Source organism: Colossoma macropomum, unplaced genomic scaffold (assembly GCF_904425465.1).
Source record: "Colossoma macropomum unplaced genomic scaffold, Colossoma_macropomum, whole genome shotgun sequence".
Classification (NCBI taxonomy): domain Eukaryota; kingdom Metazoa; phylum Chordata; class Actinopteri; order Characiformes; family Serrasalmidae; genus Colossoma; species Colossoma macropomum.
The window spans coordinates 37,678,966-37,705,949 of NW_023494787.1; the positions used below are offsets into that span (position 1 = coordinate 37,678,966).

Genomic DNA, 26,984 nt, shown 5'->3' on the forward strand with positions numbered 1-26,984 from the left:
TTTGTGACAAGGTGCATCATCATGCTGACAGTAGTTACTAGAATGTGGATAAATTGTAGCCGTCAACATGGTCAGCAGTAGCACTCATATAGGCATTCACACAATGCCCAGTTGGTATTAGAGGGCCCAGTGTGTGAGTACATTCTCCACATCATTATACCACCACCAGCAGCTTGGACTGTTGACACAAGGCAGGTTGTTTCCATGGATTTATGCTGTCTACGGCAAATTCTGACCCTACCGTTTATGTGAGATTGAGATTCAGCAGACTAGGTAACATTTTTTCCAGTCTTGAACTGTCCACTTTCAGTGTGTCTGTGCCCACTGTGGCCTTAGATTCCTGTTTTTGGCTGACAGGAGTGAAACCCAATGGAGTTTTCTGCTGTTGTAGCCCATCCACCACAAGGTTTATTGTGTTGTGTCTACAGAGATGTTTTTCTGCTCACGGCATTTGTAAAGAGTGGTTATTTGAGTTACTGTAACCTTCCTGTCAGCTCAGACAAGCCTGGACGTTCTCCTCTGGCCTTTCTCATCAACAAAGTGTTTCTATTCACAGAACTGCAGTGTAAACTCTAGAGACCGTTGTGCATGAAAATCCAAAGAAATAAGCAGTTTCTGAAATACTCAAACCACCCCACCTGGCACCAACAACCGTGCCGTGGTCAAAGTCACTTAGATCACATTTTTCCCCATTCTGACATTTGCTGAGAACATTAACTGAAGCTCTTGACCTGTATCGGCATGATTTTATGCATTGGGTTACTTTCATATGGCTAATTGGGTGGTTGGATGACTGAGCAGATGTACAGTTTCCTAATAGAGTGACCAGTGAGTCTATTTGCACTTGATTATGTTTCATAGGAGATACCAGTGCTGTGGTCTGGTGTAAAGTAGTGTACACTAGCCTAGCTAGCACAAACCAATATAACTTGACTGCTGAGCTGGCTACATAAGTACCTATCATCCATTGACAATTTGTCCATGGTTTAATGTAGTGTGTTTTCATTTAGCATGTCTCTAATTTTAAGTTTTGCTTGGTTTTCGATAAATATTAATGGGGCAAATTTGATACAACCCATGAGACAATTTAAAACAGCTTTTAAGGGCTAACATGGATATTAGCTCCATTCACATTAGGACCCGTGAGGGACCAACCAAGCTTGTGCACATGGCTGTGATTAGGTGGGGTTCTTTAGGTGTTCGTTGTAATGCCTTTTGACTCACGTTTGTTGTTTTCAGTTTGTTAGCCAGCTTGACAAAGAGTAACCTAGGTTTTATTGGTAAATTTAATATACAGACAGGTCACAAAGGAAACGAACAAAAACAACATAACCTATATTAGTAAAATGCTAGGTAATGTTGATGATTCTTTCCTCTAAGGGGACAAGTTGACCCAAACCATGCCAACAAAATACCTTCTGCTTTGTACCTTTCTCTTGGTGTATGCCAGACATGCACATTGTATCATACAGTACATCTGTCTGTACATCTGCACTCGTTCTGTGCTTTCACTTAATCCTTCACGCAGGCTTCTTCTTTAATTCATCACTTGTCGTCACATACAAAGCAAATACTGACCAAATATGTATCATTGACCATTTTAGAGTGAGTATGCAAGCCCTAGAGGTTTCCGCGTGGGTATAGGACGAATCATGTAGACTACACCTCTGCTTCATACTGTATGTGACTTTTGGTTGCTATGGCAGACATATCGCCCTGGACTGGACACTTGAATGATGACAACATTGACAAGCAAGTAGATCAATTATTTGAGACACATGCACGAATGATAACTGGGGTTACTGTTGGTAAGCACACATACAGCCAGTGGCATAACTACTGGCACATGGGGGGCAGTGGTAATCAGGCCCTGTGAAATATCTGTTGGGCCCCTCATATAGAAACTGTCATAATTGTATTTATAGAGGCCATAATTGTATGTTTGGGAGGGCTTCCATCTTGCTGACTGATATACTAAAAAATGAAAGGATAAGTAATATCATGACTACTACAGGCTATCTAAATTATATAAATTTACAACTGGCTATTTTGTGTGTTGCTGATGATTAGATGCTTGTTTGGGGTTCTAGTAAGTCACAGTTTGAATTACAGATGTACCTTCTCAGCATTCTGGATCCAGTGCTCTGTCTCATGACACGGTATTTCATGTTCTCCTGAGTAACTTTAAACTTATTTGGATCTAACTCTGGTGGCAGTGGCAACAGCATTGCCTTTTAAAATGCTTTGTATTCTTCATATTTAGGTAACATCATTTAGATTTGGATTTCTTTTTCCTTCTTTACCAACTTGTCCTCATATTTGGCTTGATTGGCTGTTTATCATATATGTCATACTTTCATTTGCACAGGCACGAGGATTAATCACAGCCTGAGTATCTAAACCTGGATTAACATGGAAAGTAATTAACCGCTGTTGTAAAATGAGTTTACCGCATCTGTGTTTTTTGAGTGTTGTGAAGCTGAAACTTCAGAATGTCTGTTTAAGCTGAACCTTTTTAAGTAGACAGATCCAGATCCACTGCTTCTACTTTTTTCTCCTCATCTTCTCTTTTTCTTCTTCATTTTTCAGCTTCAACTACATACATTTTTTTGAGACATGATTGATCTGGTGCTTTTTTCCCTCTCACTCGAGCATCATAGATAACATAATAGTACAGTAATAACCCAGAAAGTGTTAGAGATGCAGCTGCTGATGACACTGATTGGTTAGAGCTGGCACTGCTTAACAATATACCTCACCAGCTAACTTTTATCAACACTAACAGACTGCCCTGTAGATTATTTAACTCCCTTTCATAACGCATCTCATACATAGTAACCAATTTCAAACATTTCTTTCACAATCTGCAACACAATATATTCATTATTTATATGTTTTAAAATCTTAAAGCTACAACACAAATGATTTTGTGGTTAAACTTGAAAGAAGTAGCATTACTGAGTCAGGTATGTATGGTGTGCGTGCGCTTTTGTGAGTCACCCTGTAAATCCTGAAATATTAATTTTACAAGTTGGTGGCGGGTCAGTTTTGTGTCATATGTGTTTATGTATTATCTTCATTTGCACAAACTCAAAAAGAACATCCAGTTTGATGTGTAGGTCTCAAATGCAAAATTAACCTTATACTGACGAAGATGTGATGACAATTGTAGATAATTCACTTACATCGACCTGTCATTCACCAAGCTTTAACAGAGTTCTCTTTGAATACTCTTTCAATGCCATCATTAGTTTCACCTCCTCGGGGAGGGGGTCCCAAGGTCAGCCTATGTTTCAAAATGTTCTTCCTCACGTTGCGTTCAAGTGCTCATTTCCACCAGAGACGTCTCCAAATCTCCAAAACTTGCATATTGTAGCTTTAATAAGGTAATCTAATGTAAAGATTTAGGTTAACATTAGATGCTAGTGAGTGGGGTGTCATGTGTTAAGATCATTGACTTGTTTGAGACGTAACAACAGTGAGATAAAAGGCAAATTACATTGTCATTTTTTTATTTATGGAAGTAATTTTTTGTATGGGGGCTCATTAACTTTTTTTGCACTGGGGCCCACAAGATCCCAATTATGCCACTGCATACAGCATTAATTTCTTTTGGAACTGTACCAGGGGGCAGGATGTGTGCCATGATGCTAAAGGGTCGTATGTGTAACTGTGAAGGTGGCCATTTATTCAGTGAGCATGACTACCCTCATGGCATAAATAACAGGCAGTGTTTGGCTAATTGTAATTGCTAAATAACCATCTTTTTATGTATTTATTCATTTATTAAATAACAGGTGAAATACATGACTAATTTAATGTCTCAGAAGGGCTTCAAACTCTGTGCTGTGCAAACTGATGCTGAAAACACTTGCACACGTCATTAGTCAAAGAATGGGAATGAAATATTCTTCAGCTGACTTGTTTTAGTTGTGTTTTGCTCTCAATCAGTAGACGATGAAGACCCATCTTTAAAAGGAGGAGAGCAATATTAGTAAGTTCCATTATGACATGTATGTGGGTTTATGTACCAAAAACATAATTTAACGCATAATTGAACTTACATGATTGTGTTTTAATCTCTCTTACCTTTAAGACTGCGATATGTAAATGAGCTGTTTTGACCACCCTTATTTAAAAAACAGTCCAGGCTAAAACACTCCTTCTAACTTCAGTGGGAAAAGGCAGGGCTAAACTGCTGTAGGCTAAAACAGGTGGATAAACCCCAATGAAGCAAAACATTGTGACAGATGAGGTAAATATCTTTGATTATATTGTTACAAGGTCAAGGAGATAGGAGAAATGGGGAGGCGTGAAGACTACAGCGACTTTGACAAGGGCCAAATCGTCATGATCAGATGACTGGGTCAAATCATCTCTAAAATGGTAAGGCTCATGGGATGCTCCTGGTCAGCAGTGGTGAGTACCTTCTGACAGTGGTCTGACAGTGGCTCACCAATGCACTAAGGCTGTGTGTCCCATCTGTTCTGAAATTTTTAATGATGGTTATGAGGGGAATGTGTCAAAACATACAGCACATCGCGCTCTGCTGTGTGTGGGGCTGTGTAGCCACAGACCTGTCAGAGTGCCCATGCTAACCCCTGACCACTGTCGAAAGCACCTACTATGAGCACATGAGTGTCGGAAATGGACTTTAGAGCAATGGAAGAAGGTTGCCTGGTCTGATGAGTCCTGTTTTCTTTTACACCACACGGAAGGCCAGGTGTGTGTGCCCTGTTTACTTGGTGAAGTGATGTCACCAGGATGCATTGTGGGAAGACGACAAGCCGGTGGAGGGAATGAGATGCTCTGGGCAACTTTTCTGCTGGGAAACCCTGGATGAACGTCCATTTGACACGTGCCACCTATCATTGTCTATGTTTACATGCAAAGATTTTTGCCAATCCGATTGAATACATTCCGATTACAGATTAAAACTGAGGTGTTTATATGCTCACTCTATTCAACAATCTGATGGAAAATCTTCGTTTACATGTGCACTAAAAGTAATCCAATCCAAAATGATGCGCATGCGTGGAGAACCACTTAGAGTAAACAATACCATGACAGCGAACATCACGTGGGGTCCAGTCAGAGTGCAATGAGTTTTCAGTTGGCGCGCTTGTGTTTTTAATAGTTTTAAAATATGTCAGAAAAATGCACCTCACATGTACTTATTAAAGAAGCGGTGAGAGGAAGTTGTCAAGTTCTGAGCTGGACGCCCGTCTCACCGCCGTCTTTTAAAGTTCAAAGCGTAAACTTCGTCTCCTCCGCAGACCATTTTCTGCTCCCGCCATGTTGAACGTTATAAACTTTCGCTATGATGCAAACGCACATACGCAGAACATACTTACACGTTCTGATTGGAAATGTAATCGGATACAGGCATTTACATGGTTATTATTCTTCTATTTAACAGACTAGACTATTCCGATTGAAGTGTATACATGGACGTATTCTATTCCGATTAAGCTATTAGTCGGATTGTTAACGGATTATTAGGCTGCATGTAAACGTGGCTATTGTGGAAAAGGTAGACCCTATTATGGGAATGCTTTTTACAGATGGCAGTGGCAGACATATCTGCATAATAATATATTAATACACACTGCACACATGTTCATGAAAGGTTTGAGGAACATGAAGAAAAGTTCAAGTTGTTGCTCCAGCCTCCAAGTTTCCCAGATTTCAATCCAATCGAATATCTGTGGAATGTGATGGAACAAGGAATCCGATCTGCGTCAGCTCCACCTTGCGGCATAAAGGACTTTAAAGAGCTGCTGCTAACAATTTGGTGCCACAGGGCACCTTCAGAGGTCTTGCAGAGTCTATAACTCAATAGGTGGAACCTGTTTTCATGGCACATTGACAACTAACAGCATATTAGGCAGGTGGTCATAATGCTTTGGCTCATTGGTGTATGTAAATATGTTAGTTTTCGTGACATTGCAGAAACAGTGGGTTTACATTGGGCTGTTTTCCACATATGGGCTGGGGAGTGGATGGTAGGTACTGCAACCCGTGATTTACAATTAATTAGGTAGTTCTGTCTTGTATCTATGTTAATTGGGCGTTTCAGAAACATCTACAACATTGCTGCACTCTGTAGGTTTATAATTACTGACTGTAGCCTATCTGTAAACCGTACGATGTCCATGAGTAAAAAAGGGAGCACCATAGGACCATCACTGACCAGATGTTATTTGGGTGGTGGACCGTACAGTTTGAGGCAATAGCTCTTCTGTTGCTGCACAGTTTATATTAGTCACCCTCTAGTGCTTCATGGTCAGTTAATGGACACAGGATATTAGCTGGATATTTTTGGTTGGTGGAATATTCTCAGTCCAGCAGTAATACCTGTTTAGAAACTCCAGCAGCACTGCTGTACACACACACACACACACACTAACTTGTCAGTGTAACTGCCGTGATACACATATAATATCTGCTCTGAGGTGGTCTTGTAGGGGCCCTGATCATTGACGAATAGGTTAAAGTGGGGCTAGCAAGTTGTGTAAAGAAACAGATGGGACTACAGTCTGTAGTTGTATAACTACAAAGTGCTCCTGTTTGGTAAGTTGACTTATTACAGTGGACAGTAAGTGTAGATACAAGGTAGCTGACCATAATAAAGTGGCAAGTTTTACAAAACAAAGGTCAGACACCACCATTAGTTTATTTAATTTCCACAACCATTAAGAACAAGTTATTCATTTTTCTTCATCAGGAAAGAAGCAGAAAACTTACACGGAAGTCTCAAACAACTAAATATAGTATATTTTTTCAACAGTTTTATGTGTGTCCACTTTGCTTTTATTTCAGCTTCCATCATTGTGAGAAGACACAAAAAAACTGTTAGGATTATTTCCAAAAATTTTTCAAAGTTCATTCTTAGAAGTTGGTTTCATTTCCTGCTTCTCACTATCCAAATAATCCCAGACTTCTTCAGTGATGTTGAGGTCTGCGCTCTGGGGTGTCTTTTTTTGTCTATTTCAGTTTATCAGTAACGTCTTCTTGACAGCTACACATCCTTTCAGACTCATGGTGTTGAGTTGTCTTCTCACAGTGGAAGGATGGACAGAAACACATCTGGATTTTTTCAGGTCTGAAACAAGATTGGAGCCTGATTTTCTCCTCTCTCTCAAAGAAGAAAGCTTTAAGTACTGTTTATCTGATGGTGAGAGTTTTGCAGGTGTACCAGGTCTTGTACAATTATTAGGAGTCTAATTTTCTCTATGTCTTGTAATCATGTTTTGAGCAACAATTTTTTTTTCAATTATTTTTAGTAGAAATTGAATACACGAAGGGTGTTTTTGTACAGCGCTGTATCTATTTAAGAAAATAACGGGAAATTCAACCCGATTTTTCAAAAAAGGCCAGATTTTCTTCACAGTGGTGGTGATAGGAACCAGGGGTCATGATGTCTGTAATGCAAAAGTAGTCATTTTATTTATTATTCAGAACCAACAGTGAACCTAATGAGTTTTCACATGTAATGTTGATGATGGTGAACATAGTGGTAAATCGGAAAAAAAATTTTCTTTGGGGACTGTTTTCTTTGGGGACTGTTTTGCCTTACAACACCCTGCATGTATTCCTCCACCATGAATGGATTTTAAAAAAAGTCATTTTCGGCCAAAACTTTATTTCAGAAGTCCCGTAAACCAATGTCTCAGACACCAGAAAGCCAATTCATAACCATTTCATATAATAACACATTAAACTCTTGAGAGGTCTGGTTCCTGTCACAACCACTGTGAAGAAAATCTGGATTCTGTATGTTTCTGTACAATGAACTATTTTACACCAAACCACTCTGAATGGCTTTGTTTACAGCTCAGCAACTGTATTATGCAGACATTTAGGAAAATCAGTGGAATTCACCTTTAGAAATAAAAAAGGTTTAATGTTAGAGCTCTATATTTCAGAAAGTTCCATTACACATGTAGCCAGACGCTTTCAGTGGACTGAGTTGAACAGCAGTTGGCAGTCCTGCATCGATTAACATGTTGACTCTTGAAGATGATGTAAACAGTGTCCTTCTAGCTGTCTGGCAAATGTATTATCATATTTCCTGAATACAGTGCAAGTGCATGGACGTGTCGGAGCTGAATCTGAATCACTGCACTGCGTTTGTCGTCGTTTTTAGAGCTATTGTATTACACAGGTATGTCCCTCTATTGATCACATTAGACATGCTGATGGACAGACGAGCTGGCAAATATCTCTCTTGTACTTACTCTCTCTTGTTCTATCTCTCTCTCTCTCAGTGCGTGCACACACACATTACCCCTGCTTGTGTGTGTGTGTGTGTGAGGGGGTTGTGATTGTATGATCCAGCACACACTGTGACTGACACGGCCCAAGGTGACTGGTCGATACCATGATTGACGGGCATGCTTCTATTGAGTGCGTGATCCGAAACGAGGAGGGGTAAAAGAAGGCCGAGCAAGCCTGAGAGACAGCAAGAGAGAGAGGGGGGACCGCAAAGAATGAGTCAGAGGAGAGGAGGGAGAGTGGGAGGGATGGGGAGAGATAGAGAGCGATGCAGAAGCAGATAGAGGAAGACAGCATGTTAGAGGAGAGAAATGCATAAGGGAGGAGAGAAAGAATTAGTCGCAAGAAGTAATTCTGAATATTGAATATTGAAGCATAATTATGTAAGCAAGAAACAAGGTTCCATCCTATAAAATTAAAGGGAATTCCACTGATATGCGAAATATGCCATACTCAGAAAACAATGGCATATTTACATTCATATTCATATGCATACAGAGGTGGTGATGATAGACATCCAAAGTGTTAAATGGCTCTTATAGCTACCTCAAAGGAAACTACTACATGGAATGGTTGCGAATACCCTGCCTAATGCCTGAGACATTGTTTTATGATAGTTTTGAGATAAGCTTTTGGCCTAAATAATATTTTTTTAAAACACATTCATGGCGGAGAGATTCATGCAGGGTGCTGTAAAAAAAACCGTCCCCAAAGAAAACTTATTTTTTCAGATTTGCTGTCATTTTACCAACATTACATAAAAAATTTTATCAACATTACAAAATGTCATTTTATCAACATTACATAAAAAACTCAGAACACATGTAGGTTCACTGGTGGTAGGGATGCCAGACACACACGCACATTTTCTAAGCCGCTTGGGCGGAAGGCAGGATGCACCCTGGACAGGTTGCCAGTCCATCGCAGGGCAGGATGCCAGACAAAACCTGTTAATTAATAGTAAAAGTATGTTTTGTCAATGATGGTTAAAAATCTGTAGAATTAACAGTAATTTCTGAGAAATGCTGCATTTTGCTGTGAGTCAGCGGTTTCACTAGTTCAACTAGTTATTCTGACATACAGCATTTTACCATAATAATAACAACGATTAAAACAAACACAAATGTATTGACCATACAATTTTACAGTACCTTGACAGTTAAAAGATTTTTTACAGTGTAGTAAATAAACTGGCTTTGTTTGTATTGTACACGACCACTGGTTCATATCACTAACATTGTAAAGAAATCGAAAAGTTACGCCGCAAAGTTTCTCCAGAATGAACCCTTTTACATCAAACCACTGTGAATAACTTTATGACTTAAATCTCAAAGATTGAATTATACAGAAATGTTTAAAAATCAGTGGAATTACCTTTTAACTGTAATGCTTTGAAATTTAAAGGATATATATTTTTACGTTATAATAAGGTTGTTCACTGTTTGAGGAACACTTCTTACTTCTTACTAATACGTAAAGGGCTAAAACAAACTATTTAACATTTTTGATAATGTCAGCAATAAAAATCAGACAAATATTTGACGTCCAACCCACGTCCAAGTGGGTGAACACTTTAACCTGGAGAGAACTGCAGTTCACTATGTGAGCTTTTGTGAGCAGATAGTGAAAGAAAAAACAATTATGGCTGTTATAAAAGGAAAAGAGAGCATTTTCTTAAAATGAAGGATAAAGTAGTCAAATATGACACAAGCAAGTCTGACAGTGTTACTGTTGACCACCAGAAAAGGAAATGAGATAATGTTACCCTTACAAACATCACTAAAGCCCATCATTTATCAATACTAATGTTAGAACAATATGTTCTTGGCCAGAAGTTATTTGAAATCATCATACACGAAAGCCAAATGTGCGATAGAGTATAGCATTACTGATCATAAATAAACCAAACAACAACAATCCGAACAAAACGATATAAGCTGAATCATGCTAATGGGCAGAAATACCCTCTCATATGAGGTAAGTGCACAGCAAAGTTCTCTAGCAAATCAGCGCTCCAAATATAGATGCTTTGTAGCATAGTAAACTAAGAAAAATGCTATTATGAGGTTGCAAAGTGCACTGCTAGTTCAGCTGCTTGGCTAAATGCTACTACACAGCTACTGCAGCCACTCATGCTACCTGTGTCTTTCTTCGCTACACTGATTGTGCATGTACAGTTCAGTTTTAGCTTATGATGACAACAGAATATTGGTGTGGGAGAGAACACAGAGTCATTCTCAAAAATACACCAGAATAGGCTTTGCAACCACCAAGTTCACCACTCATTTATAACAGCGTAAACTTTTGAGAATAGCATTTACTAGTTATGTATCCTGCCATCTAGAAAAATAATGTATAAATATATTCAAATATTTGTTAAACAACCAAGGGGAAAATCCAAATTTCATTTCTGGTCCCAGTTAGCAGGCCAAGTAGTGTCATATTACAGTTATATTGTTTTGTACTGTGTCAAGTATTTTAATGTTACATTCGTGTTTTCTTTTGATTTGCTCTGTTCTGTGGTATTGTATTGTTTCACTGCATTTCCATCGCCTGTGGATTCCAACATTTTAGTTAATATTAGATCCAAGAGGAAAAATGGGTCACTGTACTTGAACTGTACATGAACTGACCCGTGCTGCCCTACTCAGCAGATGTAGAAACGATGGTTATTTCAAGGGACAAAATGAGAAATGGCATACAATATGAGGATTATATGTTTTACCTTATCTCAATCACATATTTTGACACACAGTGATGGGACTGAGCAGGGATGTTCTGTTCAGAGAGGTAATGCTCTATACAGCTGTTTCAGCTACAGTATATAGCTTATATAAGAAGTTATCGTGGCAGCATTCTCCATTCATCAGCGCTGTCTCAGTGTGCAGCTTACAGTATGAGGATATAGAATAGACAGCTGAATGTGGAAGCAGAGGTAAGACAAGGAAGATTATGGCTATATAACACTGTACTTACAGAGAAGTACACTAATAAATAAACTATCCATTTTTATTCACAATTTGTTGTGCTGCATCAGGCCTACATTTCAGTGAAAAGCCTTTAAACTGGGCTGTTAAGTACAATAGTTTTGCTCGTATTTTCAGTAGTCTCTTCACATTTCTGCGTTTTTTTTTTCTGCTGGACGTACTGATTGCAGGATTACGCTGCTTCTGGAGAACAACAACAATTATAATAATGGCTGAATCCAAGAATAAGAGATTGTAGGTTTTTTTTTTTTACAGTTTTTCTTTACAGATTTTTCAGTCCTGCTCCCACAAGATTTCATCCCCCTTCCACAGAAAATCAGTGCCATTTGTCCCACTTCCACCCACAACCTAAACATTTTATCCCACTCCCACCCACAGTCTCATATAGCTGCATATAGTCACGTATTAAAGTGACTTACTGTGGCTTTATTGTTGTGTATTCACCTTCGTTAAGAGCACCGTCCACGGCTGTGGCCGTCTGACTGTGTGAAGGCTCCGTTGTGTCTGTAGCTTACAAGGACAACACTTTATTTGGATGGTCCACTGTAGATACTTTGCAGTGTATCTTCAACTAAACATCTATTAAATGCAACTGAACCTGAAGATGCATGAAAAAGATTCTATTAAATCTATCCCATAAACCTAACCCTAACCTTAACCTTAGGGCAAACTCTACACCTAAACCTAACCCTAACTGAAAATTTGTTAATAATCAAAGTACCTGTAGATCATCTATAGGGGACCAACAAAATAAAGTGTGACCCAAGAATGCAACTTGCCTGTTCTTCACATGATTGGTTGCTTCTACTGTACAGCTTACTCAAGTGCTTGAGCTTGAAGCAAAAACAACCACAGTTTCATTGGCTTGACAGCTGCTGATGAGCAGAGAACAAATGGGTTTGTGCAATTAAGAGGGATGAAGGAACAAACTTTGCCACATGGAAAGTACCTCCAGCATTTCACCACTGCTGACTAACTTTACACTGACACTGAATTTAGTTCTCGCTTTAAAGTTGGTGCTGTTCCCAGCCATGATAAGTGGAACAGTTTTCATTTTTGAACAATAAATCATCAAATCAACACCTCTGTTTGCTGCTAAGTTTTTCTTTGTGCTGCTGAATTTTTAGCCTGTTAGCATCAGTGTTTGTTAAGAATAAGAACTAGGACGCAATAATACCAGCCTTCTTCATCCATGTGTCTAATCAATTATCTCTTCATTAACTTATGGATATTTGAATATCAAAATCAGTCAGAGTGTACATCCCTAACTTGAACATATGGTTCTTGAGGAAAAAACTCACGTTTACTTTTTTGGGGAGGTTCATTAAAGGGTTTTTTTTCCTAAGAAAGGTTCTTCACAGTCACATGGTTTAAGTAATGTAAGGAGACTATACTCCAGAGCTTGCTTTCTCCTTAAAGAGTAATATAGAGTGAACTAGAAGAAGGCCCTGTGGCAGCACAAAGCATATATTTATTAAATCATCTCAATATTTTAGGCACAAATTGTGCTGGATTAAATTGTACTAGAGACATAGCCTGGATAGACATATCAGTGATGTACAACAGGTGTCACCCTCAGTAATGACAACACGAAACATGGCTGTGTTTTTAGCAGATTTTGTTATTTCTTTACTCTGGGGTCAGTTTGAATGGGACTGCTTTTGCTGAGGGAGTGCCAAATTCAGCAAATTACAGATGGCAATTTTATTGTTTGTTTATTTATTATTTATTTATTTGTTTGTTTGTTTGCTTGTTTGTTCCATTTACAGTACTGTGCAGAAGTCATAGCCTACCCTTCATTTTTTTAACCTTCCAGTCAAAATTGCCATTAAGTAAAAATTACTGATTTTTCAGTGACAGAAAAAGCAGGAAAAATATTTAACAGAAAATTACACAGAAACCTCCAACAACTAAATGCAGTATAACATTGTTCAGTGTTTAATGTGTCCACCCTTTGCCTTTATTACAGCTTCCTTTTTTTAGGAGACTTGTTCAGTTTTTTAAAGAAATCTGCAGGGATATTTTTTACACACCTCCAAAGTTCAGTCTTAGAATTTTGCATTTTCTGCTTCTCATGATCCAAGTAATCCCAAACACATTGAGTCATGTTAAGGTCTGGACTCTGGGGTGGTGAGTCTATTGTTCTAAGAACACCAGCAGCTTCTTTGAGTGATTTGCAAATTTCCTTTTCTCAGTAACAGCTTCTTTACAGCTACACATCCTTTCAGACTCATAGCACTGAGTTGACTTCTGACACTGGAAGGATGGACAGAAACACCTGTGGTTGTTTTTCAGATCTAAAGCAAGAGTGGAGCTTGATTTTCTCCTCTCTCAAAGATGAAGGCTTTAAGTACTGTTTATCTGATGCTGATAGTTTTGGTGGCCTACCATGTCTTACATGGTTCTTAGGAGTCTCATTTTCTCTGTATCTTTTAACCTCTTAAAATCCCAGGCTTATACATACTAAGCCTTATTATTTAGTCCCTACAGGGTCTTCAATGCAAACTGGCTAAGCTATTCTTAGGTTACGGAAGTGTGTAATAAAGGTTTGGGCCCACCAGTGGGCCCTGGCCATTTAAGGAGTTTATCATTTTTTTAACCCCAGTTTTGAAAACTCCTGTTTTGTCACTTATTTTCCTCTCCCTTAAGCAAGTGGGTTATCTTATTTTTTTTTTCTCTTCACAAATATCTCCAAAAAATGAAGAACTTGTACTTGATGGCTGTTTTGACTGGAAAAGAAATAAATGAACGGTACATTTTTGTGTGTAGAAGAACAGAAGGGAGGAATAGTGTTATGTGAAGAGGAAGGTCTTCTGTTGCAATGTGAAAGATGCAATGGAGCAGCAGTCACATACAGACTATGGGGAAAGAGGAAAGCCTAGTATATGATTGTCTGATTTGGAAATTGTTTGCTACCACACGATCTGAGAGAGTGAAGAGGGCTGAAAAGAGGAGAAGCTCAGAATGATAAGTAGGTGAAGGTCCCCTCAGACTAAAAAAAATATGGACACTGCAGATTCATACTGGATTAAAATCACGACTCAGGTTGACAATCACTTAAATTTCAGTATCTGCTCAGGTAAAACTAATCCAGCTCAAATAGAGTTTTAGTTTTCCTGTCCATGTAATTGAGTACCAGATGTGCTGAACACCAGTTTGGCAATGCCCTCCATATCCAAAGGAGAAGGAAAACAATACCAGTGAGCTCAGAGATGGGCAAGGGCACAGCATAGGCTGTTTGAGCACAGTTTGCCTCTGTTAAATTGCTCAGCCCAGCAGGTAAATAACTGTGGTTGCCTCCTCCCACAAGAACCCCCACGGTGGCAAAAAGCAAAACTATCTCTCTTGGTAGAGGAGCTCTGTGAGTATTGGTCTGCAACCTAGTTTTCTGAGCTGGGGGGATAGTCTTTGAGCCCAAGGAAGGACATGAAAAAGTAGAGTCTCTGGATGCTGCTTCACCACTCATTAGACATCATTTGTCAAACAATTGTGGGCTTGAGTTTGGTATGTTTTATATTCAGGTTTTTCATAGCCTCTCTCCTGAGAGATTTTAGCTTACATTTACACCTGCTGTAGTTTTTCCCACTATTTCTATATTTAAGCAATTTTCTGGTAAACAGGAGTTCTGCCAAGGTCTACAAGACCAGCATGAAAACAATGAATTTATGTGAAGTTTATATAGACACCTTTTGGATGTTCTTCGACAGCAGTGATTCAAATAGAATTTAAACTTTTTGAGTAGTTCATAATTGGGCTATTCATTTCTTAAAGTTTCATTCATCTATGATCCGATGGCGGCTGTCATTGTCGCTACTCGGCATCTTGACAAGTGATATTAGGAACATGGAGTTCTTCAGCCTGTGGTTGCTGGTGGTCAGTTCAGACAGAGTTTTGTCAGGCTACAGTTACATTCGCATTTAAAAAATTGGTGCAGTAGATTGGTTGGTTTAGGTTTGTACAGAATGATCTCGAACTATATTGAGATTCGGATCAAAATTTCATACCCAATTAAAGCTCCAGGTAGCTTGCAGAACATAATACAATGTAGGGGTAGTCTTTCTGTGCCAGCCCTGGAACTACTGGAAGCCAAAACTGGTGGCTTTGACCAAGGCCTGGACTTGTTTTCTTGTGATTAGATTTGTAGTGGGGCATGCCTGTCTGAGCAAAGCTGCCAATGGCTCTTCAGCTCCATTTTGACTTTGGAATGGCAGACCACTGAGTTTCCAGGAAGACTGGAGTTTCTCTGAAGGTAAAGTACGTCAACCTTAACATGCTCTGAAATAGATAGCAATTATGCAGCACTCAACATACCCTCCACAAATCTGTCTGCCCAGCTGTCTGCCTAGTCACTTGATTAGAGAGAGCCTTCTTTTTACTTAGGAAGCAGCTTTTTTTCTCAGTTTTTGAGAAATTTTGCATTCAGTGCTTAACAGTTAGTGCTTTAACAGCTAGAGCAACAGATCTTTGTGACAGTCATTCTGTAAAGGGACAACAAGGACAAATTTATTTATTAACAGTAATTCTATAACTTGCATCAAGGACAGTTCCTCAATTTATAGGATTTGCTTTATGTAATATATAAAGGCATAATGGCCATAAAAAAGCTTTTTACCACTGGCAAATTTGTAGTACTGCCAGGTTTTTGTCAAGACCATTTGCTGGCGTTTTAGGTACTTGGACAATTTCACTGTTTTGCCAATTGCTACATGATTGAATGTGGCTTGTGGGATAATTACTGTTGCTTTTATTCTATCATAATTCTAGACAGACAAGGACTCATTGGCATTCGAATGATGAACGACACCTACCGAGGTGTTTTTGCTTCTCCTGTAGTGCCTTATGTTGACTGTGACAGATGGCTTGGTAATGTGTTTAGTGATTAAATGTCAGTGCAAACTGCAAGAATCCACACTAATAAATAATAGTTGTTAAGTGTAACTTGTTATTTGTAAAAGCCAAGGTGTAAAAACTGGTCACGGTGGCACTGAAAGCTATTCTCAAGCTTTCATATCATCTGTAAACAGAATGGCTGCACTTCTGTGAATCTCTATTAAACACTCTTAAAGGTTCCTGTGGTTCTTGGGCTTGGACCTACAGTTCTAGGTAAAACCTTTACATTGTGTGGAGGTTCTTTAAACTTTAAAAAGGCTCTTTATACTCACACAAATCATTTACAAAAGTAGTTCTTCTGTGACATTAAAATGGCATTCTGGCCTAAAACTAGCCATAAACATGTTATTTGTCATGTTATATAAAGAGTCAGTCTCTTTGGCTTAATTCAAGATTTAGTGTACTTTAGTATGTTTTCGTACCTCAGTGTTCTCTCACCACACTACCCAGCATGCATTACGCAAATACATCATAAATCCTTTGCAACCCCTCCCCCCACACCACCACCACCACAGTAATGAAGAAATTGACTGATTTAGAGGCTAATAAATACAGAGATGGTATCTTGCTTTCTTCTGCTTTAGCCTGCTAGCAGGGGAAAAACATCCATCGTGAGTCGACCCTAATATATCTGCACCAAAGCGTCATTTTTCACACGTTCCCGTCCACCTTCAAGATACATCATCAGAAGGGGGTTTTGCCATTCTTTAAACCAGAAAGCCTCGCTCGAGAGACTACCGTGGCATATGTCTGCCACGCTGTATGAGGCGAGTACGCATGTTTACAACGGATGTGTCAATGGTTACCTTTTTCAATTTGGGTGGAGAACCCTTTTAAAGACCACTTTAAAGAACAGTCAAGAAGCGTATTTATCATTGTCAGATGACAGTTGCTGTGACACTGCAACACAAACTACCATGTTGGTGCCACTGCTGTGCTGAGAATGGGACGCCATACTAATAATATCTGGTGGTCCTAATGCAGTCCCTTTCTATTAATCAACAGGTTAGATGGGGGGATGATAAACTGTGAAGTAACAGGTAAGTTGGAAGTAAGTAGGCATGAAAGTAAGTCTACTAAACACTTCTACTGCTAAAGCAACTTCACTTCCACATTTTGCAAAGCTTATTGGTTTGTGTGGGATATTTCTGTGAGTAGATGTCATGTTTTGGCTCCTTATTGACCTCATAATTCAGAAGGTCTGGTGACATTTGGAGAAAAGATGTTCCTATGAAAAAGGTATTAGCTTTAAACATTTACCTTTAACACAGGGAGCAACAGTAGCTCCATTCATTTTTGTCATAGGGAAAACCAATTTAGGCCTGCAGTTGCTAATAAGGTCATGACAGAATGAAGACACGACTTCCGAGGCCCTTTGTCAGCCTACAGAGTGCACCTTTATGTTTATGATAAAATACCAGTGAGTGTAGGTACAAGGTAGGTGCACCTCCTAAACTGGCAACTTCATTTGTATTTACTTGACTTCACCTGTGCAGTTTCTTTCTCATTCCTTCTTTCCTCACTCTTTTCTCTTGTATATCTCACCTCCACTTTAGCATGGTTACAACATTCCTTTTCGTTTGCCTCCGTGTTTGCTGGCTTGCTCTGTGCTGGAGGTGAGTCAGCCTCTTGGACTTCGCCCTTAATCAGAATCACTGTGAGCTCCAGTGTGTGACACACTCCTCCTGTGAGAGACATTCCTCTCTCTCCGTGCTCTGCCGCAGGGCCGCAGCACAAAGGTGGATGATGGCTCCTGTGCATTCTAGGCCACAAGATGTGTCAGGCCCGATTGTCATGTGGCCCATTTGTTCTTCCATGTGGTTCCTGGCAGAGGCACACAGCTATCCTCCATTCTGCTGTGGCATGCAGAGGCGCTGCACAAGCCTCGCAGTGTTACTTCTGTCCACTTTTCTGTTTTTGCCTTCTGTATATTTTTATCTTATTGTTTTTTCCATTCCCTTTGTCTCTCTTGTTCTATTTCTTATTTAGCATTCAGTTACAAATCTCAAAACTTGAGATTCACAGGAAGTCCATTAGGGATGGGCCCTGTAAGGCTATAAATCATACACGTTTTTCAGTGATGCTAAAATTGCTAACGCTAGGGAAGCTCTTGCTAAACACTGTCTAGTGGACTGATTACTTGTTGTCATCGTCCAGGCTTTACTGTTTTATCAACTCAAACTGTAGCATCACAAAGAGACAGTGAATATGGATGGACAGGAGTATAAATCCATATGTCTGTCAGTGATGCTAACGTTGCTAACACTACAGAACCTCTTGCTAACACAAGCTGAGTAACTTCTGCTGTCGTTGTTTGTTGATGTATTAGTTATAAACTCCAACCTCAGTATTATAAAGAGACAGTAAATATGGATGGACCATGTAAGATTATGTTAAACATTTTGTAATGCTAAAGTTGCTAATCCTTGCTAAACACCAAGGATCAGCTTGCATTGTATGCTGGTCTAAGCTGTGCTGGTTTAGCATACCAGCATCAAAATCACAACATATGCTGGTTTTGCTGGTGAGCAGCCATGCTAGTCTGTACTGTTTTTCTAGCAGAGTACTAGGAAACCTCTTGCTAACACAAGCTAGAGAACTAGCGGCTCTCGTTATCTAGGCTTCTGTTTTATTTACTCTAACTTTAGTATCATAAAAAAAGCGTAAATATGGACGGACAAGGTAAGACTATAAGTGTTTCAGTGATGCTAAAGCTGCTAAGGTTAGGGAATCTCTTGCTGGCATGAGTTAGTGAACTAGTTTGGTGTCATTGTCTAAGCTGTATTCTGTTGTGTGAGTTATAAACTCAGACTTTAGCATTATGAGGAGACCATGAATATCAGTATTGGTGGTAATAGGGAAGCACTTGCTAAATGAGCTAGTGAACTACTTGCTGTGATCACTGAGGCTTTATTCGGTTTTGGTTATAAACTCAGAAACGTTAGTATGATAAAGAGACAGTTAATATGGTTCAAGAATGTAAGAGTGTAAATCCATATGTCTTATAATACATATGGGATGCTAATTTTGGTAACCGCTTGCAAGCATGAGCTAGTGAACTACCGATCTGCTGTTATTGTCTAGAACTCATAGACTACTGTAGCAAAAGTAGACAGTAAATATGGATGGAGAATGTAAGAAAAAAAGCACAGATCTGCATGCATTCCGTGCAGGTCTAAACTAGTTTATGCTGGTCTGGTGCTGGTTTAGCTGGTCACCCGGCATGGTCTTGCTGGTTGACCAGTATACCAACACCCAAAACACAACATGTGCTGGTTTTGGTGGTAAGCATTGTAACTTTAATTGCTCCTGACCAGAAACACAATATATCATTGCTGTCCAAAGAAAAACAGTATTTGTTTTCGATTTGTACTAGTCTATATCGTTTGAGCATGGCAGCTGACCTTTACATTATGGGGAAATTTCATGATAAATAGACCAACAGAAATGCTCCAAAATTGTTTGGAATAAAACCTTTTCGCATTAAATTGCATTAAAAGTAAACAAAGTTTTTGCCCTCTCCTGTAAAATGACTATTTCAGAGATTTGTTCTTTTGACTGCGACGATATGCTGGTTTGCTAATGACCAGCCATGCTGCTTTAAGCTGGTCTTTTCTAGCATGGTGGCTAATGCTAGCTGAACTGGTCACTTGCTGTCATTCTCTAGGTTGCTTTCTGTTTGGAGTACTCTCTTTTTGAAATATGAGGCATTTTGACTGCTTTTATTCTAGCCTAATTCTTAATGCTGTATAGCGTTTTTGGTCATTTTAGAACCATCTACAGCCGTGGTCAATATTCTGTAAATACCATTTTTTTGTCTGTTTACTGCTTCCTTGTGTATTTGAAATGTATGAAGTTTCACAGGACTAACATATCTGAATAATTTTATAAATAGGGACAATGATATTGCAATCATATTGGTATTTGCAGATATTTACTTAAAAAAACAACAACACTGGACAGATATTTCAAACTCATAATTGATGAGCAGAATGTTTAGGTGACACTAAGTTACTGTGCTAAAAATATTTGCTTTTTATTCATTTTACAGCATTTTTAATCCTCTACAGATGAATGGTATGGTTTTCGATAATGCTAATGAAGCTGGATCTAGTCTTAATTTCAACATTTTATAAAGGTTTAAGTATTGCCATTGGCAGATTGGCCTACAGTGCCCATATCGGTGCATGCCTGTTTGTAAAATTCACAATTAAGTGCACAAATTAGGTTTATATTCTTGAAAACGTTGATTTCGAAGTTCCAAACTTCAGTATAAAGATGTGAGTCTTATGTAAATGTCAAGACTGTAAATATTCCACCAAGGTCAGGTATCTGACTATGTAATTAAACAGCTTCTAATCAACTACTTACAAACCTATCACAGTCTAAATCCCTATCTGACACTCTCCGGTTCATCCTTCACTTTCTTCTTCATTCCTCTTCTCCTGAGCTCTCCTGCTCTCTCTCCAGGGTGAGAGAAGCTGATTGAGGAAATGGCCCTGAGGCTCAGAGGCTCCACTGTACTTACAGAGAAAGAGCCCAGCAATTAACATACACGCAGACACACACACACACGCACACACACACACACACACACATATACATGCTCAGAGCAGCAATTAAGCATTCTGAGAGGTCCAAATTAGTCTGAGAGAAAGAGAAATTGAGAGGGAGAGATAGAATGAAGAGGATGCAGAGATATTTCCTGTTTTAGTGCACTTACATTCTTCATAACTTGGATTTCTTTCCCTTTTCATGTGAGAAGGTTGCAGTAATCGAGTGAAATGTGAGGGCACTATACTCAGAGGAACACTTTACTGCTCGAAATTGCTCAAATGTTCCTTTTATGGCTCAGGAAAAATGGTGATTCTCATAAAAGTCCTTTGGAGAAACAGCATTAGATGAAAAAGAGACATGAGTTACAGTAGAGATAAAGGAGAGATGAGAGTTTAGTTGAACATGAACATGAGCATTAGTGTCTTGGCAAGTTAGAGCACAATGTCTGACTTTATTGAGATTTCTACTGAAACTCAAGAGGAGACACTTCAGATTACTGAGGTCTTTTTTTCAGGAGAAACATCTGAGCAGCAGGAGACTCTAGCAAAAGTAGGAGAAAATACAGTGATGTTAAGGAGATGTCTTCTTTGATATTTCTTTCCTATGAGTATCAAAAATTTGCATTTAATTTGCATATAATTTCATTTCAAGTTTTAAACATTATTTATGATTGATAACTATACCAGATTATCCCTGATTGATACTCTATAACGGGTTCTTAACCTTTTTCACAGTGTGACCATTTTGGGTTCAAAATATTTCATGACCCCCTCTTTGCTAACCAAGACTCTTCCTTAGTAACAAGCTCACCCAATAGAAATTCGTAATTCACATTAGTCTGTTTTCCATGGCCTGTGTTTAATAAGGTATATGTCTTGTAGCACCACTTTCACAACCCCCTCTGGGACCACACAGCGATCCCCAAGGGGACCCAACCCCTTGGGCTTTAAACAAATATCACTGCTATATTATTTTCCATTATATGTCAGCTGTCCTTCGACTAAATACATGTCAAAGTTTTTACAAATGATTCAATTATGGTGTGACTTTGCAGTAAAACTCAGCACAGCTGTGTCAATATCCAAATAACAGCTTCAATAGAGCGACATAAGCGACGCCTTGTCATGTTTATGTAATGCCGCTAATGGCATGTGGCAGTTTTTTTCCTGTGTATTACTCATAAGTCCTGCTGCCCTCTTTGTCACAAGTCTGTCATTCAAACGTTTTGAATTATGCTGTGTTAATATGTTGCTGTTCGTTAGTCATTATTCAGAGCAACTAATAGTAATACAGTCTTAAAGCTTTACAGTCTGGAGAGGAATTTGTACCAAATTGAAAAGCAGTCACTACAGTGGACAAATGTGAAATGCAATGCACACAACAGTACTTTTTCATGCAGAATACAGGCCGAAATAAAAAGCAAAACCACAATTAGTCTTTACACATCGCCTGAACTCTTATTGTTGAAAAACAATACATGAGGATTTGCATTTAAAAAATGAAACACAGAATTTTGGTTAGAACTGAATACATTCATCTTGAAATGTAATGAAGGCACAGCTATACTGCTTTCCCTCATGCACTACTTCAAACAGATTTGCCTCATTGAAATGCAGTCATAACAGTGAAAACAGTGAAATACAATGCACACGACATTACTTTTCCATAGTAACATGTGGAATACATTCCAAAATGAAAAGCAAAACATCTACTACAATGTTTTCATGTTGCCTGAAATACTTCAAATGTATTTGCCTCACTAAATTGTGACCAAAACAGTGAAATGTCATGCACGTGAAAGATTGCATTTAAACAGCTACAAGCAGAAAACGTCCCAAAATGAAATTTAAAATTCATCACATTGAGTTAATGTTGTAACTGTAAGATAAAGAGGTCAAGCGACATGAAAACAACATAACAGAGGTTTTGCTTTTCATTTAGGCTCATATTCTGCATGCTGCCAAGAAACAGTAGCATCATGTATGCATTGCATTTCACATTTTCCACTGTAATGATTGCTTTTCATTTTGCTGCAGATTCTTCTCTGTATTACAGGGCGGTGAAGTTCTGTCCACTATTATCTTTTTTGATCTCAGAATCAATTTGCTAAGTTCTCACTCAACATCAGTTGGAAGTCTGTCTCCACAAAGCAGGATTTTTGCAAGTATGATTAATCATATAATCATGTCAGGCAGTCTAATTGCCTAATCTTTTCATCATTCCTAGCCTGGTGCGATATTTTACCATGATGTCAGAAACCTCGTTCCTCTCAGGGGACTGGCAGTTTGGCGAAGATAATTAACCTAATTTTAGCTCTTTGTGTGAATGTCAGCAAAAATTGCAGCGAGAGGCTGTCAGCTCAACTTAGCTTGAGTCAGAGAGGTTATGTAAGCTTGTCCTCCTAATTTATCTTCCCTTCCCCCCCTCCTTCTCTTCTAGCGGCAGACGCGGTTCCCGTAAGGAAAGATGGAGAGCAGGTAAGAAATCCTGTTAAACAATTTCCATTCACTTAGCATTTAACCTCCTATACGTTTGGCTCAGGCTGTGGCTGATTTGACAGATTACACTTTGAAGGTAGCCTGTGTTTTAACTCAGAGATGATAATCTTGTTAATAATTACTAAACCCAGCAAGGACTTATTAGCATTGTGTTAGATAATAATGAAAGGTGCCCTCTGAGTTTCATTCACTTGTTGTCGCATTGAGGTATCTGGGGGAAACATACATTTCATGAAGACTTCTTGCTCTAGTGGGTTATGTGATAATGCTAAACTAGGGCAATTTTTAGATTAAACACTTTTAATGAACACTTTTCTCTCCCGTGAGCTGTGCCAGTATGCTTTTTTGGCTGAAATCAGAAACATTATAAAGAAAGAGAAAGGTCACTGGTTGAAATATGAATGGGAAAGCTTGTAATGCTCAACATGGTGTCTGTTATGGAGAAAGTCCCGCCCCTCAAGAAAAAACAACAAGTTATGAGCTGGTTGCACCATGAGCGGCCTCATTGAGCCAAACACCACAAACTATTTATGAGGCTTTAGTCAGATTTTATCAATGATTTCAAATATGTTTTTGAAATGCTAATTTGACCTTCGGTTTCGAGTATTTTGGTCTCTCCCCATTCGAAGAGAGATGAGTCTGGTCTTGTATGGCTGTAAATAACTGCCTAGGAGCGTTACAAAGATGGCTGCCGAGTGAACAGACTTTCCTGTAAGGGCTTCGGTGCCCTTTAATAAATATTGCCTTATGGCTGTACTATGTTATGCTATTATTCTAGTAATAGCGTAATGTGGTGAAATGTTATGCTAAGTTATGCTGTTATGCTAGTAAGATGGCTGCACAAGTAAGTCCATGACTAAAGCCCTATTCGAGCTGGATTAGTATTACCGGAGGGGGTCCGCTAATGTAATTTGTGCCTGTTTTGACTTGGCAAAATAATTTCTGCAAATTACCCCATAGTCCAGATAGTCCAGGTCAAAACTTCACCACATCAACGTTTATGTCAGCAATATGTGACAGGCACCACATTTCCGAATTTTGGTGCATAATCGTAACGTACGGAAGTGAATACACACTCATTGTTGTGGATTTCAGGAATCATGTTGTGAATTTGAGGATTAAGAGATTGGGTCAGAAAGCTCCGTTTAGCCTTGTCTTCAGGTTGCAAAAAAAAGGGTGCCATTTTTTATTACTTGGTTTTGTTATTACATTACGGTGATGTTGATGTGACCAGGACTGCTGTTACTGAGGGAGCTCCGAGTTCATCCAATTATAGAAGGTAATTCATTCTAGAATTATTCCTTAGCAGACTAAAAACTATGGACACTGCAGATTGGTACTAAATCATAAATCACGGATCTTGTCGGTAATCACTCAAATTCTAGCACCTCCCCAGGCAAAACTAATCCAGCTTAAATAGATTTTTTTGCAGGAGAATTCCACTGATTTTCCAAAATGTCTGCTTAATACAGTCGTTGACAGAAACTTACCAACTCAGATTTCTTTACAGTGATGGTGATAGGAACTGGGGTTCTGTGTCTACAACACTATTACGATTTTATTTACAGTGGACCTACACATGTAATTAGAGGCTAAAAACTAATAACAATGGCTGCCACAAACTGTACAAACAATACACATTTATAACTATATATAATTTTACTGTTTAAAATACAGATTAACTTTTTTAGTGCTCTCAGCATTGTAAAATGAGTTAACCGCCCCTGTGTTTGTTAGGTTTTGTGAAGGTGAAACTTAGTCAGAAAGTCTGTCTAAGAACCTGTCTAAGAAGCATGTACCTCTCCTCCATGAATGTATTTCAAAAGTACATTGCAGGCCAAAACCTTCCCTCAAAACTATCGCAAATCAGTGTCTCAGATATCAGGCAGTTTATTCATAACCATTTTATGTAATAACTTTCTCTGTGAGGAAGCTTTAGGAGTAATTATACACTTCAAACGTCTGATTCCCATCACCACTGTTGTAACCAACTCTGACTCAGCCAGGCACATTTCATATCCAACCACTCTGATTGACTTTGTTTACATCTTAACCATTTAATTATGCAGACATCTTGAAAGATTTCTGGAATTCCCTTTTAACTACCATTCTGACTCCAGCTCTTCAATATGTCAATACGCTCGTCAATAACTTAAAGACATCACAGACACCAGTTGAGTCGTGTACCGTCTTTACAAGTGGCCTACATGTGCTAGCCAACGCCCATATAACATAATACTTCTCCAGGGGAGGGAGACTATTGAATTTCTCACCAAGGCCACAGGAGCTGGCCTCCAGAGGCCCTCCATTACAGTACAGTACAGCCATATAAACGGGCTTTCTCTCCTGGGAGACACAAGCCCATCCATCTTCCTGCTCCGCCACCTCTTTACCTTCCCTGCACAAGGGCAGCAGCTCCAGGCTCCATTGGCTCCCTCACACATAGATGAGATTGGCTCAAAATCAGCCATTTTGGAGCCTGATACCCTTCCAAACGGCTGCTGCGAAAGATAAAGTGCCAGCGAGTGATGTCATCCAGGGCTGCTGCTGAGGAGGTACCTTCGTAGCATGCAAAGATGGTGGAGGGGCTTAGATGAGTAATTTGCACGTGCGTGCAGAAGATTGCACAGCCACTGTGGACGCTTAACAAGGTACTCATTCCCAGCTGTTTTACAGCCGATCATTAAGAAATCTCAAGGTCGCGTTGCCTTTCCAGTTAACTAAACCCTAAAAACTGCACCACAATAAATCATTGCCTTTACAGCTCCAAGTGACCACAATTTTTTTTTTCAGCAAAAACATTAATTACCGTATCCGAAGTGTAGGCTGAAAATAACCTGCTGTTGTAAATTTACTCTTGGTTCACTTTTCCCCTGGTGTCAGGCGCCTGCAGTGATTATTAGTCTAGTACTGGGGGGCTGTAATGCCTCAGAGGACTTTTAGGGTTCAAGGCAAATTTATCTGTAACAGGAAAGCAATGTAAGGACTGAAGATGAAAAGTGTCTGATCGATGGAGCCTGAGGATCTGACCAACAAGGTCAGTTGCATGTTTAGAGTAGGCGCCTCACCCACAGCTCTGCTGCTGTGAAGCTGACCTCTGTTTGACCTTTACTATCGATCCATCCTAATTAACACAGAGAGGCTCTTGCTGTTTCTACTGGCAACAGTGTTTCTCTCACTGTCGTAGGTACAATATAAGCAATCGATAGATGCCTGTGTGTTTAGGTTGTCATGTCTTATTGATGCTTAGTTAGGCAGAGCCACTCAGAAGACATTCCAAGCTTGCTGCTGTTGCTTTGATGCTATACAGTATTTGTCCACTTCTTTCCCCATGGACGCCTAGATGTTTGACCTCTGTGAGATCCACAGTACCTGGCCCTGTGGGTCATCCTTAGGTGTTGCCTTAAAGGGGAATTTTAGAGATTTTGCAGCATTTCTACATAATTGACTGGTCAAAATGTAAACAGTTGGAGGTGTCAGAGGTGTTGTGTGGGAAATGGTGCAGCGTAGAGAAATTTACTGACTCTTTGCCTTGGTGAAGATAGCGGTGGGCAGTATGATGATATTTTAATGTTATTATGATACACATGCTTCTCTAAGCATATTGTGGATGTCATCAATATTTAAAGAACACACATGTTGCATTTCATAGAGAACATGATTAGTCCTGATTAACTGGATTAAGTGCAGTGCAGTATGTGAAACATTGAATAAAAAACATTGTATCCAGAGTTTTTGACGGCAGTTGTTTTTAGTTATTGTGATGTGATATTTT

The 26,984-nt window shown here is 39.2% G+C and overlaps 1 protein-coding gene across 2 annotated transcripts in view; it reads left to right on the forward strand.

The window, feature by feature from the left end:
* Positions 1-26,984, forward strand: part of fam131ba (family with sequence similarity 131 member Ba) — a 58,541-nt gene that overhangs the window by 5,203 nt on the left and 26,354 nt on the right. For both annotated transcript variants that reach the window (XM_036567230.1, XM_036567231.1), the window contains exon 2: positions 23,151-23,188. In XM_036567230.1, the coding sequence (XP_036423123.1) occupies positions 23,151-23,188 (38 nt within the window). The remainder of the gene's footprint in view (positions 1-23,150; positions 23,189-26,984) is intronic.